General features: G+C 31.1%; 1 protein-coding gene and 2 non-coding genes across 4 annotated transcripts; all 3 read right to left on the bottom strand.

The window, feature by feature from the left end:
* Window positions 1–7,270: 7,270 nt before the first annotated feature.
* On the bottom strand, window positions 7,271–7,342 carry TRNAT-CGU. The gene has a single exon. It is a non-coding gene; the product is annotated as a tRNA-Thr (tRNA).
* A 466-nt stretch (window positions 7,343–7,808) lies between these two features.
* Window positions 7,809–7,880, bottom strand: TRNAT-UGU. The gene has a single exon. It is a non-coding gene; the product is annotated as a tRNA-Thr (tRNA).
* Window positions 7,881–10,030: 2,150 nt separating this feature from the next.
* LOC114162945 (protein LONGIFOLIA 2) lies at window positions 10,031–15,882 on the bottom strand. 2 transcript variants are annotated; one of them, XM_028046960.1, is made up of 6 exons: window positions 15,731–15,882; window positions 14,846–15,596; window positions 14,220–14,290; window positions 11,718–13,826; window positions 11,438–11,588; window positions 10,031–11,064 (listed from the first exon to the last, which is right to left on the bottom strand). In XM_028046960.1, exons 2-6 carry the CDS (start codon window positions 14,988–14,990, stop codon window positions 10,238–10,240), a joined length of 3,303 nt encoding a protein of 1,100 aa, XP_027902761.1. In that variant the 5' UTR covers window positions 14,991–15,596; window positions 15,731–15,882; the 3' UTR covers window positions 10,031–10,237. The 2 variants fall into 2 exon arrangements, with proteins under 2 accessions (XP_027902761.1, XP_027902760.1); XM_028046959.1 differs by having other exon boundaries at window positions 14,846–15,882.
* Window positions 15,883–17,808: the final 1,926 nt, after the last annotated feature.

The raw sequence follows: 17,808 nt of genomic DNA, 5'->3' as shown, positions 1-17,808 counted from the left end.
AATAATAATGAACACATATCAGTAAATTTATTATACTACTCTCATATTTCGAACTTCTATGATATAAATGAGACTTAAATTTCGTTGACTTTTTCTTTATTAGAGATTATCTTTGGGTTCTTCTTCTAGATGCCAATTTAAGTAAATAAAAAATAAAAAAATTAAAATGATACATTTTTCATATTTGTATTTCTGATAATGTATAAAATAAATAAATAACTGAATTCTAGAAGTAGTTTCACAATTTAAATTTATAATTAATAAAAGGAATTGAATTGAACCAAATTGAACTATTTAAAAAAAATTGAATAAATTATAAAAATTGTTTAAATTATTATCAATAAATATTTTATTTTGACTTAGATTAAAATATTCTTTAACTCTTTAAATTACAATTTCATTAAGTAGTTTTAGTTAGAAGTAATGGCCATATAAAAGTTAAATTAAAATACCAATTCAATTCAAATTTTAAAATAATTCAGTCTGTTAGGCAATCTAAATCTAATTCAGTTCAATGCAAATATATTTCAAACTAATTTCTTTAGAACTACTGCACTTTTAAACTAAATATATATCTTATAAATTGAATAATCATTTCTATTTCAATATATATATATATATATATATATATATATATATATATATATAAACTTTTAAGGATTAAAAATAAAAATGTACTTTGAGTTCTTTATAATTTTAAATTTAGTTTTATTTAATCAGTTATACTATTATTAGTAATTTATTAACTACATTTCATACATCAATAAATTGAACAAGTAACAACAGTTATTATTTTTTGTCAAACATGCACACTTTAATAACATAAGAGGTTTGAATGATTGTGATCCAGATCACATGTTTACTTACTAGATAGGTTAATTATATTTTGAGGAAGGTAAGAGTAATGCTCTCCCTTCTTGTTTTTTTTATAAACAATGTTCTTTTTGAAGTTATTGATTGACTTAGAAGGTTTATTAGGAATGTTTTGCCATTATACAACACAATTTCTCTAATAAATATCAAGAAGTAAATTTTTGTCAAGAAGTAAATTTTTGTCAAGAAGTAAATTTTTCGTTTGAAATTGACACTTATCATGTATTAAATGGTACTATTTGTGTACAAAACAAATATCTTTAGCTTAAGATATAGAATGAGATATTGAAAAATAGAGTTTTATGAATTATAATGCTATTATGTTGTTTTGCAGAGAAAATAAAAGAAAATATCAAGTATGCAGCTGAGTCACAATACTAGAGCTGAGCCATGGAAGTAAAAAATATAGGACAACATATTTTGGACTTTTTGGCTGAGCATAAGGAATGGAGCTGAGCCTCGTGAGAAAACCCTCTTTGCAAGGAAACTTGGAGCTCGAATCCATGAGGCTGAGCAGCCAAGGAAACCCTTCCAAGAAGGAAAGGTCACGTGCTAAGCACCAAGACAAGGGGCTGAGCTGAGGAGGAAACTCACTTGTGAAGTAACCCCTGTGGCTGAGCACCACCCAAAAATTCCTATAAATAAAGACCTTGAGTCTTCATTTTAAGCATTGAGTGAAGGCTCCATAATGTAGTATTAGGACATAATAGGGTTGTGAGGCACGAGGGAGGTGCTCTTAGTGTAGATGCTGCTGGAATTGCATTATAATATTCTATGAGTAGCTGAACTCCCTCGTGTCCAGGTTTGATGTAATCAATTCTGATTCTATTCACTTCTACTTCTTTGGTATTTATCTTTGCTTTCATTCAATTGTTTGTGGTTTGATTTATGCTTAATGATGACTTAATCACTCATCTATTTAATTGGCTTGGATTTTGAGTTGAGAAACCGGTCCAAACTGTGATCCAATCAAATCATCATACGTGTACCAAATGCTTCATGGCATACCAGAGTGAATGTTGGAGGAGTTTGTCTTGCACATTAATGCAAGGACTCATTCTACCAAGAGTAGAGAGATCACACTAGGGTTTGGAGTCCTTAGGTTCTAGTGCATTCAGAGATGAACCTAGATCTACGTGGAAAGAGTACTCTCAAGACATTGAATGATTTGCAAAGTAAGTAAACAAGATGATAGTGGTGTAGTAGAAGATAAAATGAAATCAATTCATATCCCCTACTCCACTCAATCTATAATAAACTACTGTTTAATTTTACTTGCACCTTTTATCAAACAAAAACATAAAAATCAAACTACCAATATACTTGCTAAATCCTTGTGGATACGACACTTGTTGATACTACTATGTACCAGTACACTTGCTGGAAATGGTTGTTGAAAAATAGTCATCACTCTCTTATTCATATAACCTTTGAAGAAAATAGTAGTTATAAACTCACTTTTGGTCCTTAAGCTACTTGAGCTCTTTTTAATCATTTTTATTTCTTCTGAAGAGCTTGACATTCATGGATGCATTAAATGTAGACCATGTAACAAGAAATGTTTTTTTTTTCATTATGCAACATCGCAATAGTTGATGTACTTATATTTTTTTTGGCAATTTGCATTTCCTTCATTTGTCCAAACTGCATTGTTGTTTGAATTAAGCAATTCTTGCGAAATTTACAATGCTTAGTTCAACTAATTGCCAAACGAAAAATAAATTTAGTTCTTTGTTTAAGAGATCCTTTATCTGACTTTGTCTTTTGCTTAACAAATTTCTTTACAAGATGGAAGTAGCATATTTTTGCAACATAGAATTTGTTGGAAATATTTTATTATAATTTAAAAAAAATAATTAAAATAAAATTCTATTGTTATTAATATTTTTATGGACTTTTAATTTTATGGGTTAATGTCATTTATGACTAACGGCTATATTCTTATTACTATTTATTCTTGTTGTGTCTCTTTTTCCTACCTATAAATACCATTTAGGTGCATGGGAAAAGACAACAACAGACACAATAAACACTAGAGTTTTCTCAAGAGTGTTCTTCTTTCCTTCTCTATATTATCTCTTAAAACAGTGGTGTTCATAAGGTTCAGTGATCATTCGCTCCACTCAATCGATCTGACGAGTTGTTGTATTTTGGGAGAGAAACGCATATGGTTTGAAACACATATGATTGTGTATTGTGTATTTGTATTGCCTTGTGCAGTAGTTGTTGGGTCTTTGATTAATATTCGTTGATTTATATATATGTCTTAGTATTATTATTACTTTAATAATTATTATATTATTTTATATTTTTATTATTAATATTAGAGCCGTCAAAATGGGTTATAACCCGCGAGCCAACCCGGCTCATCACGGGTTCAGGCTTAGTTGGGTTGAAAAAAAATTACAAATTTCAGTATGGGTTAAAATTGAACCCAATTCACTAAGAACCCGACTCATCCCGCCAATAAATTTTAAATATTAAATTAATATATATATATATATATATATAATATTAAAAAAATAAAATCCTAACTAAATGTTATTCTCTTTAATTCACCATTGCATCTTTTTGTTTGTGGTTGTCGTCTTGAAACCACTGCTTCCAGACTTCACATTATTTGATTGTTCATTATTTTCACAATTCTAATTTCTATCTCTCATCTTTCTCTCTCACTTTCACTTCATACTTTATTTTGTTTTAAAGTTATGCTACTTGAAATTTTTGGTTGTTTGTTTATATAGTTAACTTTTATGGTGATTACAGAACAAAATGAATTCTGAAACAGTAGATGATCAATGTGTTAATGATAATTTGAATGATTCTTTGCCACCGTAGAAGAGATTGATAATGAGGGTACAAATTTTGGTAGAGAAAGTACCTAGGGGAACTACTTCTAAGGTTTGGGATCATTTTACAAAAATTGGTATAAAAGAAGGTAAAGAAAATGTTGTGGATTTATCCATTCAAGACTCTAATACTACAATTTGATAAGTGACAAGAATGATTTGATGTTAGATAGTAATTTATATTTTTGTGATTTTGGTTTGTATTTGGAGTTTAACATAATTTGGGATTTTATTTGGATTGTATTGAAGTTTATTTAGATTTTAATCAGAATTATAATTTAATTTTCTTGGGATTGAAGAAAAAAAATTGTGTGTGTGTGTGTGTGTTTTTTTTTAATTAAGTGAGCCAGTGAGCCAACCCGTTTAACTCGCCAACCCGTGGTGGATCGGGTCGGGTTCTAATTTTTTTGGCACGCTAATAAGTGAGCCGGATTGGGTTGACCCACTAAGTGGCCAACCCGTCGCAGGCCGAGTCGGGTTGGGTCGGGTGACCCCTTTTAACAGCTCTAATTAATATATAGTAATATTTGAGAAATCATAATTTCTAACAGAATTAACATTTATATGTTTCCATTTTAATTATTCTTATGCGATTATCATTTGAGCACATATGTATTATGTTAGACATAAAATTATATTGCACAACATTGTATCATTAGTCAAATAAAACACTTGCATATTACATGATCTATTGTTGAGATTAACCATTAGCTTTTAGACGGGGCATAATTATGTTTTTATACTTAGTTGTTTTTAGCACTTAAAAAAAACCACATGGTGTTGAAATTTTTCTCTAACGTTGTTCAAATTTATACTACTTTGTCATAACAATATATTTTGTCCATGTATTTCTTATGTAATCTAATGTGTGTGAGTCTAGCAGTTGTATCTTGTTGAAAATTTGCTACATAATTATATTAGTTGATTGTAACATATTACCTTATTCCAACCTCTATTAATATGAACTCCCACAATGGTTGTTATCCAATGTATAACCTAGTAGTTGCACTCTTAACCTCCAATTTTCTATTTCACCTCAACTCAATAAAATTATAAGAAAGACAAAACAAAAGACAATATATGTTGCACTAGTTCTTTCATTCAATATGTTATATCTAGAATGACACGATAATAAAATGAGAACATTTGAAATTATAATATGACATTGATGTAACAAATGTTTATTGAAATTGACTTATTAATCTAGTATTTACTTAAAGTAGGTAGGAGACTTCTTATGCAAGGAACAAAACTGAGTCTAGTATTTGTGTAAAGTAGGTTGGAGACTTTTTATGGAAGGAGCAAAAGATGTGATATAACTAATAGTTGTCAAAGTCGTTTATATTTAAATAATTCACTATAACTTATTTAAATAAGTATGCATCAAGTGAAGTAGATTTGTTAATGTCTCTTAATTAAGATATTGATGATGTATCTTGTATTTTTGATTTTTTTTGTTGCCCACGGAGTAAATGAGTTAAGAGTTCAAAAACTCATGTGTCATGTTTTTCTTCATTCACACACAAATCGTACATATTTTTTATATTATAATAAATTATTAATAATATATATACACAATAATAATAATAATATATATATATATATATATATATATATATATATAAATAGTGGCGTAATGTTTTAAAATTTGAACCTACATCATTTATAATTTGCACAGTCAATATGTTTAATTCATGAGCATTTGAAGTACTTTTTTAATTGAAAATGATTTTGAGCTTGATACCCGTGTTTCCATTTTAAATAGAAAATGATTTTATAAAGAGAAAAATGAACATTACTATAAGAGAGTATTCAAATGATTTCATAGAAATTTCTATTTAATTTCTTTGAAATTTTACATTTTATTGTGAATAAATTAATTAAATTATAGCAAAAAAAATTTAGTTTTCCTTCTTGTTTATGAAAAAAATCATATCATATTATTATTTTCAAAAACAAGTATCGAGCGGTGTTAACTAAGATTATTATATAATCTCAAACAACTAAACACTAGACTACATTAGCCTATTACACATAAAAAATCATCAAACAAAAAGATTTGTAACTATCAAATGAGGGATGGATTTTGAATATCAGAATGTCAGCATGCTGAGATGTTAAAGTGTATAATGATATATAACATGATCTTATTTAAAAGTATCAAATAAGGCAAGAAAATCATTATAATAATAATTGGGTGACACTAGTGTAGTAAAGAAATTTGGCATCGATTATTTTGGACATTGTGCTTCAGTTTTACAACCGAAACATATTCAGGCAAGGTAAAAAATGATATTTTTTAGGTTTGGCTATAAACCAAAGCCTAAACTTCCATATTAGGCTCTAATTCTTCCAGAACCAAACCACAATACTATAATGGAAAACACAAGAAAAATGGGGGACTAGGCTTTGTATGCTTCAACAACGAAGGATGTTTGACAGTGGTGAATGCTTTGCAAGTGCAGCAATGGTTTGCCTCCTTAATGCAAGAATAGTTCTTGTTCAATAAATAACCAAAATGGATTAACAAACGAAACAGAGAAAAAAAAGTTCTTCGCGTACCTAATAGTTTAAGAATGAAATGTAATGGTACCTTGTTTATGGAGGCTTCACATTCAAACAGTGGGTGGCGTGGAGGCTTTGAAGTGCTTCGCGTTCACAGAGAGAGGTATGACCTTTGCTTTCAAATGATTTGCGATGAACGAAATGAAAGACCATAATGAAAAGAGAGAGACGAGGGAGATGAACGAGTGGGATGACCTTTGCCTTCGAAAGAAAAGATTGAAAATGGAGGAGAAAATGTGAAGATCACGTTCTTCAACCGAAAATGAAAATGGAGGAAATGATGAATTTCGCAGAGGCGCGTTCAAATGGCAAAGGAAGTAACTTTGCTAAAATTTTAACCCTGACAAGATAATAGACTTCAATTTTACTAATAACTGAAGCATATTACATAATAGGTATCGGTTATTAGTAGAATTGAAGTTTATTCCCCTGTTCTATAAAAAAATAATATTTTAAATATTTGTTGTAATTTTAGGCTTCGGTTCTGGAACAAATGAAAAATGAAGCTATAAGACTGATGTTTGAGTTTAGGCTTTGGTTTTATAAAGAATTGAATTCTAAAGGACTTACATAATTAAAAAATGTCATTGCAATTTTTAAAATTTTGGGTTTTGCAAAATCAAAACATAAGACAAATTTGAATGTTTTTTTTACTAAGGTGAAACATTAGAGATAATGTTTATACCCACGCAATTAAACACACATACAGAACGTAGCTACATAGCTGAAATGAGCTTAACCTTTTAAGAATATAATTCCATGTTTTTACCGTAGAGTAGTTTTTCGACAATGTCTATTTTATTTATTTTGCTCTCAATTGAAAAAGATATTGAGATTACTAGATATTTTTAAGTATTTTCCTAATATGAAGACGCAGTAACAAGCCCAATCTACTTTTTTTGTGTGACCCAATCCACATGTCTCGCATATGAAGACGAGTAACGAGCCCAATCTATATATTTAGATCATATAAAAGAGAAAAAAGCACCCGGCGAGGATCGAACTCGCGACCTTTCGCTTACGAAGCGAACGCACTACCACTATGCTACGGAGGCTGGTTTGGTGATAAAATCATTAATACTAGATTTGTACTGTGTAATAAAATTGTTTTTCCGAAGGTTCAATCTAAATTATTTTACTATGGATTAGTGATTTAGTATGAAGTGTTCATAATATTGATCCATTAAAATATAAAAATAAATATTCCTTTATTTATGTTATAGAGATTAACTCACTTTACAAAAAACTTATTCGTTAATGGCAAGTAGTAAACCATAATAAAAAAATCACGTCACCTTTAATTTTTTTAGTTTTTACCTTTCTATAAACCTTACATTTGGTCTCTATATTTAAAGAGTAATCTATTTTAGTCTTTAGTACTATACACTTTTTAATCCATATTCATTTTAGTTCCTAAGACACTATTATCTTTAAAATTCATTTTGACAATAATATATATGTTTCAAGCGAAAACAATATTAATAAATTTCGCTAAAATAATTTTATAACCTTATGTAAAATTGTCTTCATGCAGGATTGAACTACAGACCTTCAGTTTACAAGACTGACACTTTACCACTGAGCTATAAAGGCTCATTATATAAATTTAGTGAAATTAAAGGTTTTAATTCTTAATTATATCATTACTTTATTTTGGATTAGAGACCTCTTATAATATAGGACATAAAGAAGGAAGTTTTAGACAAGATATTCAAATGTACATTAAGAAAAAATCATCATCAATATTCACTTACATAGCATGGCTTTTTATAGGCGTTATGTTGTAATATAATGTTTTCAGCTTTCTCTTTTGTGTTAACATTTTATTAGAAATGTCCAACTTTTAGTTTGAACTTTCATTGATTTTCTCCTTTTGTTGAGGGAAATGTGAGTTATCTAAGTAGCTATATATTTTTTTTTATGTATTGCATTGAAATGGGCATACAACACTCGCAATTAAATTGTTTGTGTATCAATATCTACTTCAAAAATTGTAATATATACTCTTCAATAGACGCTCTTTCATGCGTTTAAAGATATAATCATTTGAGTGCATATGCTATTTTGCATGAATATTTAGTCTTTGACTTAGTTGTTTTATGTTATGTAGGTGTATCTATTCTTCTACACATTTAGAACTTTAAGCATTTGTGTTTGTTCTTGTTTTGTGCTTTATAAGTCCAATGTTTCATTAGGTTGTGTTTGCTCTTGATCATGTATCTTTTGAGATACTTTACGTAATGCATACTTAGCAAGCTCATTAGATTTAACCAAAACTTAATATTATTCATTATCATCAAAATCATAAGTGATATTCTAGCAAACATTCAAATGTTGACTGTGTCTAGTCTTGTATAACTCATCTGTGTCATAAAAAAGTTACTTGTAATATGGTCTTTCATTCTTTTGTAAAAAAAATATTCTTTCTTCTTGTATTATTCATATTTGTTGTATGAATGTGATAACTTTTGTATCTTCCACTTTTTGAAGTAATCTACCTATAAAGAACCTTAAGCTATGCATTTTCTTTACAAGATTAACCTTCCTATTAAAGTCTTTTATAGGTCTAGCTAGAAGTGATAACAAATGACACTAGATTTCTTAATCTTGGAAAAAATTGAAAGAGATTATCAAGAGTTATTTGTGTAATTGTGTAAACCAAAAATGATTTCTATATTCGTTATAATCAAAGTTTCTTATCAGTGCAATCATTCAAAAGTTTTTGGAAAAGAATTAGACATAGTCCTAATGAATTATTCTTTCGTACTAAATTTTATTTGATACACGATTTAGACAAAAAAGAATGTTGAGATCTAAAAATATTAATATCATTAAAGTTAAAGATGATATTCTTAAAAGAAGTTATTCTCAATTAATCATTATATAAATAATTCGGGAATATAAATATGTAAATGTTAATTTGACGAGATATTCTATTCTGTGTTTAATTGCTCGGGAAAAAGTTTAATAATATTTGTTTCAAATATGTTTTTTCGTATGAAAATACGAAGACAAATCACTTAACTCAAATTGCTTTTCGGATATATAAGTTATCAAGAGAAAATATGCAATCATTTATAAACATTCTCTAGTTGTTAGGTGAAATTTTCTGAGACATAAGTGAAATATGAAGTACAAAATGTGGAAATTGTGAAGATGTGAAAGATACTACTATGCAAATAAAGAAAGTTGCGACACCTCAGAGAAATATTAGCTCACTATAATAAAAGATCAACGAAGCACTTATTAAATATGGTGTTTCTAGTAAAGGTGTGATATCAATTAGAAAGCAATCGTGGCACGTTTTAATAACGATTAAACAAGTTTGATGTGAAATAAAAGTTATTTTTAGTTACAACCTTCTACAAATTGGTGTTACATAAAAAATGGTTATAAAAAGTTGAAAAATGTGTAAATGTTTTGTTATCTATATATTTAACACGGTATCAAAATATTTATGTCAATATAAATATAATAATTATTTATTTAAATCTAGATATTTACACAATTTCAAAAATATTTGCTTGAGAAACCATTAAAAAACGAAACTGAAAGTTTTAAAATTGTTAATCATTATTTAAGAATCCTTTCTCACAAAAACACTAGTGTACAATGAAAACACTTATCATGCAGCATTCTGCACCAAGGGAGTGGTAACGTAAGTTGCAAGGTATTCATGGCATGAAAAATAGGAACCATTGCAATCAAGTCACAATATGGAAGAAGAGAGAAACACAAAGATGTTTCAAATAAGGAACCTTTAGTTTTTATGTATTATGTATGCCATAAATCCATGGTATCTCAAATTTCTTTACATCTTAGCAAAAAAATAAATAATCAAAGCTCTAAGAAGCAAACTTATATGCCTTGAACCAAGAAATTTTTTATAAGCAAATGACAAGAAAATTATATAGATCTAACATCAGTGAGAAAGGGAATAACTGAACAAACTACTTTCCAAATAGCTTCCTGCGCCTAACTGGTGGCTTGACTCGCAAACCAGATGATTCACCAATCACAACTTCATCAACCAAGTCTTTGAATATAAGTCTCTCAACATCCAACACAACCCCAGGTAAATAACCATGAAAATCTGTCCAACTTTCTGAGCCAAGCATAACATCTTGACACAGCATGCTTTTCAGATCATCATCTTCATCTTCTAAGCAGCATTCTGGCTTCTTGGCTTGAATCTTTTCGATCTCAAAGCATAGTTCTTTGAGGAGCTTTTGAGCACTCAAGGTTTTCTTGGTGAGTCTGTTACTGTTAGGCAGAAACCATGGCTCTGGGGATGAGCCTAATTTGGCACCAAGAATCTCATTCACAGAATCAAAGATGAATTTCCTGTGAAATTTCTCTTTGTTCAGCTTCATGTTAGAATCTTTTTCCGGGGTGCTTTCTTCTTTTGAAAGCAAACTACTTGCCTTGGTCTGTTCCAAGACAAGGAATAACTCGGGGTTAATGGGATTACCCGAAGAGTGAAGTTGAAATGTCAGCAACTCGGAACTCAAATCTCTGAGCAAGAGGCCTGAAGCTAATAATATTTCAGAGATGTATCTGTGATCTGGATTTGAGTTCTCACATAGGGAAGCAATGTAGTCAATTCTAGCTTCATCGTGACTGGAGTTCAGCCGTCGAAGCTTCTGAACAAGGTGGTCTATGTTTTGTAATTTTTTTCTATTGATCTCTCCTGATCCCATGCTGTGAAATGAAAGGCTTTCTGCTGGGTTCCACTGATCTGTAATCTCATTTTCTTTGGAATCTTGACCATCATCACCTGCAAAATTTGATATTATAATTAGGAAGGTGAAAAAAATTCACATGATTACAAGTGATATCTATTGGGCAAATCTTCAGGACGAATTTCAGGACATGCACATTAAGCAAGGAAGAATTTACAAAGCCAAAGTTTTCTTAATGTCATGGCCCATAATAATTTTCAATGTGTAACGCATGTGCTAGCTCTCTCTAGCTAGTACCAATACCATTGTTACCTTTGAGAGCAACTAATTCTACATGCACATACTCAAAAATAAAATGGACAAGAGACAAATCTGCAATCCATCCTAATGCTCATCTGGTTCTGAAAAGATTAAGACCTTGTCCAACAATTTTAATTAGTTTCTTTATCTAGAAGACAGAAACTATACCTTTTGAATCCTCAGATATCTGCTTTACTGGGGATGGCATATCATCTCTGTACACCGATCCATCAAGAACTGAGATAGGACTTGGATGCTCTGGGGCATCTGCTCCAAGTTCTGCAACTGACTCAGCCTCATCCAACCTTGGAGTTGATTTCTGGAACAGTAAGCAAGATATGCACATTATCAACATTGGTAAAAGGAATATACTATTTGCTTAAATTTTCAATTTTATCACATTGTGCTAATCAGAAAGCTTGATTATAAAGATGAAAATGGCTCCTACTTTCTGCGTTGTCTCTGAAATCAATTGCTTCACACCCTTCAAAGATGGGCTTTGGCTGTCATCAATTTCAACAGACTTTAAACTACTTGTGACTTCCACTTCCATCTTTGAGTTGACAGTTAAACTGTCTGATTGCAAAGAGATTTCATCCCCGAGGCAACTTAAACTTCTTGATTCGTTGCTTATCTCACTCAATTGCTCATCATTATGGCGCGAGTTGGGGGTTTTGGGTCTTTGTTTCCCACCTGGTGAACCTGACTCTGTTGCCTTCTTACCAGATTGCCTTCTGAGTTTGGTTGAATCTGATGGTGGAGGAGGTGGACGAGATCGCTTCTCTAACTCCAACTTCTTCTGTTGCAATCTAGGGCTCACAGTTCCTGAGTGCTTCACAGAACTTTGGCTATTTTCTTTTAGATGTTGTTGAGACCTAGATTGAGATTGTGCAGATCTAGTAGTCTTACTACCATTTGCTTTCTTATCAATGGAACTGGCAGAAGCATCCCGATGAATGTTCCTGGAAGACTGTTCTTTTGCTACTCGAGTAGCAGATGTACTGGTTTTATTCTCTACATACACACCGCCATTCTGGTGTTTCTGGGAAACAGAAAGACCACCGATTGGAATGACTGAAGAAGCAGGAATTGCAGTTTTCTCAACAAGCTTTGCTGGTTTCATTATCACTATTGGGGATTCAAAAGCCCTTGCTGATTCAGATCCCTTGATTGTGGATGATAGAAAATTGTTTCTCTGAGAGTTTTGTTGCCTTAATGACCTGGTATTCTGATCTTGGCTGGTAGATTTTTGTTCATACTCATTTTGACTTCCAACAACATTTGGAGCTTGTTCTTCTTTTCTGCTCTCTAATAGTCCCTTTTCTTGCATTGCTTCAAGTATCTGTTTTAATGCTCTGAGATCCCTTCCAGATTGTTTGAATTCAAGATCCTTCAATCTCTTCTCTATCTCACTATAAACTGAAGGAAAGGTATCTGGTGCTCTCGCTGGAGCTTTTACACCCCTTAAATTCAGTTTCTGGGAGCTTCGATTTCCATCTTGCTGCTTCCATGGTGCGGGTTCAATGGGAAACCTTGAACTTGAGATGGGTTTCATTACTAGATCAGAATTTTTTCGCCTTGGGGAAGTTGGGTCTTTCAATGAAATTTTCGGAGAATGAGAAAATCGGAGTGGCCTGGTAAGTCCTGGTTTTGATGACCTTGGAAACTGACTACTATCTTGTGCTGAGTAAGCTTCAGTTGAACTTGGTTGAGTGTCACCAGCCAAAGAGGAATCCGGTAATGCTTCCAAGCCCATTAATTTTGCCACAACACCAGGAAGACGATTGGGGATTGTTGAAGGCTGTTGTAGGGTAGAGAATTTGTCATTTGATGTGGGTGTGCCAGTGTAAATGTTTCTTGACGGGTGAGTAGCTGAATCAGAACTATAAGGGCGTAATGAACCTTCCTTACTATCCAGTGAAAGTCTGGGAAGCTCTTTTAGTTTTGGCGTGGATTTGATGGTCTCTCGTGATTCAAAAGATAAACGACTTATTTCTTTTCCTTCATAAGCAAACCAAGAAGCATCCTTTGAGTTTGAATGCCAGGGTCCATCTTTTACTTCATGTGATGATCTTGGAAGTTCTTTAGTTTCTGCATAATACCAAGGTGCTTCTCTAAGTTTAGCAAGGACTCGGATAGACTCCTTTAGATCAATAGGCACACTTTGTTTTTCATCTATTCCACCTCTATAAGATCCATCAACAGATTTGGGCAACTGCACAGGACGCGGTGAATCCCTGTGCTTCATGCCGTTAATGGCAGATTCTTCTTTGCCTGTAGTCTTCACTGACAGCCCTCGGGCTTCCCTATACATAGAATCTTTTACCACATCCCTCAGGTCAAGGGAGTTACATCCAAAATGGGAAGAGATGGTTGATTGGTTCATGGCTGCATCCCTTGAAGGAGTTTCAGGAAAAAGAATCCGGTCAAATGGAGCCTCTGCTTCAGCCTTGCAGTCCAAAGAGGACACTGATGATGAACAAGAAGAGAATGATGCTCTTGATGATTCGGTTGAAATTCTCTGCCTTTCATTCACACCCTTGTTTAAGCTAGTATCCTGCAATGAATTCAGTTTGCCCCGTAAGTCCAGTTTCATGTGAATACTGTCATATTTCTTGATAGTTAAAATACATGCATCAGCATTAGAAAGTATCTGGCTACTATACATGAAATTGTTTTCATGTAAAAGAAAAAGAAATGATTGTGCAGAAGTCCATGACATGAGATGATAAATCTAGAAAATGATTAAAACATGCTCAAGTCTTAATCTTCTACATTTGTCTCCTATAAATGGCAGTTAAGTTCAATCATAAGTGATGGAATAGCATATCATAGAATCAATAAATGCATACTCATATGGCAACAAAACTTTTCTGTCTCAATTTAAAGCCTAATTCAGTCATTTTTAACTACAAACAGCAAAAAATGTGGATGAAAGGAAGGTTCGTACAGTTGTTGCTTGGCGATGGTGTATATTATTAGAATCTCTTTCCAAGCTTCCATCACTGAAGTGTGAATTACCTAAGGAAAACATAAGCATTAGATGGAAGTTGCAAAATACTCCAATGAAAATGAAACATATGACCAAGAGCCAACAATGGTGATGCAAAGGACATCAACTGACCATTTCACAGAGAGGATCACCGCATACAACACAACAAAGATTTAGATTGAACTTACAGTTAATATTGTAAAAATAAAATCTCTCAAAAGTTTATCAAAAATAATCTATCAAGTAGTGTTACTGAATATAGAGTAAATCAAATAACCTGATGATACAAAATTTTAAAAAGAAATGCAAAAACATCCCCTCTCTTCCAAACTGGGAAAGTCAGATGCTAATTCATAGAAAAGCAAAAAATAAAATAAAATAAAATACGATCCACAAATGCAACTTATACTGACATAAGATTGACATCCATGTGATAAGATCAATTACTAATCAGTGCTATCACTAAAATCAACTAATTGAATGATTAATCATATCAGAGATTGCCAAGTGGTAAAAACAGAGAGAAGAAACAAAAAAACACAACTGAATTAGTAACATTGAATATGTTCCTATTAGGAGAATACCAGAAGGAAGTCTCTTATGGGCAATGCGGCGAGCCGTGAGAGCATGGTGACGATCAAAAAGCTGAAAAATCCCAGTCATGCATCCTATCTGCTTCTGCAGATCTGGGTTTTCATCTGCTAAAGATTGAAGGAGTTTTGCTGCCATGTCAACCTTTCTCCTTTTCAATTGAACTAGACCCCTCAACTACCACAATCAGTTACACCCTCTTCATAAAGCTGTATGATTTATTACTCTTAAATCTACTCACACAACACTGTGTGCAAACCCCTTTTGGAAAAGGAATATTATTCTAGTGCAAAATAGAAGAATACGGAATCCAGAACTTCACAAGCTAACAGGACCATCACTATCCTGAAACATCCTGAAAGAAAATCCACATGTGCTCAACAGAGAAATTAAATGAACCTCCTCTCTTTTCCTCAATTATGTGCAGTTCTAACCCTGACAATTACAAAAAGAATGAAACAGTTTCCAGAGTTCTGTAGTTCGAAATGCAGGGAAGCATTCAGAAAGATAGATGTTTTCCCAGTTGAAGCCAGACAATTTCCAATAAAAATACAGAAAATACCATCCAACCAATTTACCCAAATTCTACAGATTTGGGTCCTCACAACACACGAAAGGTGAAAACTTTATCTCACTGAACCATACAATTCATGTTTTGGTTGTCAAAGTTCCCCCACAACCTCCTCGTCCGCTTACAAAACAAAACTGCAAGAAGAAAAAGGAATGTCCCAGAGAGCTTAATCCCTTGGCACCCGAAAGAAAACCTTGATGAGTTTCACAAAGGAAACCACACAAAACCTTGTACGGCAACAGCCACAAACAATGCAGATAAAGAGAGAGAAAGAGAGAGAGAGTAATAATCTATAACACACTCTTACATTGGACATAAGACAGGCAGAGGAACAAACAATTCAAAGGTGTCTGTCTCAATGGAAGGAGAGACAGAGATAAGAGAAAAGGGTGTTTTTTTTTCTTAATATTTTTTTTTCTTGGGGTATCTTAAGAATGTGCAATACCAATCTGGTTAGAGCTGGCAGAAAGGTTTTTCCTTTATTTAATTTAGTTTTTGTATTTTTATGAATTTGTTAATGTGTTAGTGGGGAGAGGAAGAAGGGGTGAAATGTTTGTGTGGGTCATATGTCACGTAGACTCTGGGAAGAGATCACAAGTGCATGATCCATCCATGTGAGATGAAGATGTGCGGGTGTGGAGTTGTCTGCATGTGCATGTGATCCTGTCAGGATAGAAACAGAATAGAGAGTGGGTGGAATGTGTGTGTTACACAAACCGGTTTCTTCGACATAACATTAAGTATTCCATTTAAATAAGGTTAAATATGATGTTGTTTATTTAATTCTTTTTATAAAGATCGGAATTATATTTAAGTTATTTATATTATTTGATATATTTTTATTTTAATATTAATTATAAAAATATTAAATAAATTTAATAAAATATAATTAAAATATTAAACTTATAAAATATAAAATTAAATTGGTTTAAAATTTTTAAAAAATTAATTCACTTTTTATTTAAAATTAAGGAATAAAAACGTATTTAATCAATAAAATATATATTTTCATTGTTTATCTATTTTGCATTGATCAACAAATTTAATGTTTTACACTAATAAACAATTTATCTTTAATGTAACTTTTAATATATGTTCTTTAAAAACCGAAGTACACTCTCCTCCAATCATACATGTGAAAGTAAAATAAGATTTCTAAGAATTATACTAATTGATCACTAACATTGATGTATAAATATTATAAATTACACTGTTATCTTTTTAGTTTAATGTATTTTATTACAGACTATAAAATAGTATGTAATAATTTATAAGTAGTTGACTATATAAACAAATATGATATAACATTCATCCGAACACGTTTTATTATGTATTCTTTTAACAACTTACAATTTATTTGGAGTGGGAAAATTAATCCTGAGATATTAATCAATTTACTTGTTTTTAGTTGTGCAAGGGAAAAAATATGAATAATCATTTAATGCAACAAATTTTAATCTATTCATTTGAATTAGTATTCTATTCTCCTTCAAAGATATAAATATGAAAGATGTTTGTTTTTTTATTTAAAAAATAAATTGATGTAACATTTAATAAATAAATTGAATTGGGTATTGTTTCTTTTTTTGATTTACCTTAGTACAGAAGAAACAATGAAAGAATCAAACAAAAAATGATGCTTCCTCTTTCACTTATTACCAGTTACCAGCTGCAAAGTGCAAAGTTCAGCCTTTCTTTTTCAAACAGTTGTCAGATAGTGAATCACTATAATACCCTTTCATCACTTGTATTTTTAAAAGTTAGTAAATCCGTGATTTATTTAGTTACATTAAACTAAAAGTGAGGTAGTTTAATTATTTGATATATTTTTTATATGTTCAAATTTGTTCAATATGTAAGTTGAGTGAGCTGGATTTAGCTTAATAATCATTTAAATTTTTTTAAAAAATTTAATTAGAACTAATTCACAAGTTTATATTTATTTTAACATCTCTATCTAACATTAACTATATCCAATTTCAAAAAATTGTATTAATTTATTTTTTACAGAAACTTTTATTTAGAATTGAATAACTGATTTTTTTTTTTTTTGCATGCTTTAAATTCCCACATCCATGCCTTTATTTTTAATCCTTGGTTCTCTAACTTTTTTTTTTCCAATAAGAGTATTCAGCTAGGTTTTCTTAAAAAATAAAAGTAGTAACTAACTATCACATTTTGTCAATATTTTAAATGATGAATAAAGTCTTATTTGATGGATAACATTGTAAAGTTTTTCCACCGAACTATTTATATCAATTCATTTGACAAATATTGATAAATGAATAATAAGATGACCTATTTTATAAATTAAAATTTACTTAAGTATTAGAAGTTAACCTTTTAAAAAGTCAATATGAAAAACACTTAATACATGCACAAATT

The sequence above is a fragment of the Vigna unguiculata genome, chromosome 9 (genome assembly GCF_004118075.2).
Source record: "Vigna unguiculata cultivar IT97K-499-35 chromosome 9, ASM411807v1, whole genome shotgun sequence".
NCBI lineage: Eukaryota > Viridiplantae > Streptophyta > Magnoliopsida > Fabales > Fabaceae > Vigna > Vigna unguiculata.
This window is presented reverse-complemented; position numbering and strand designations above follow the sequence as displayed.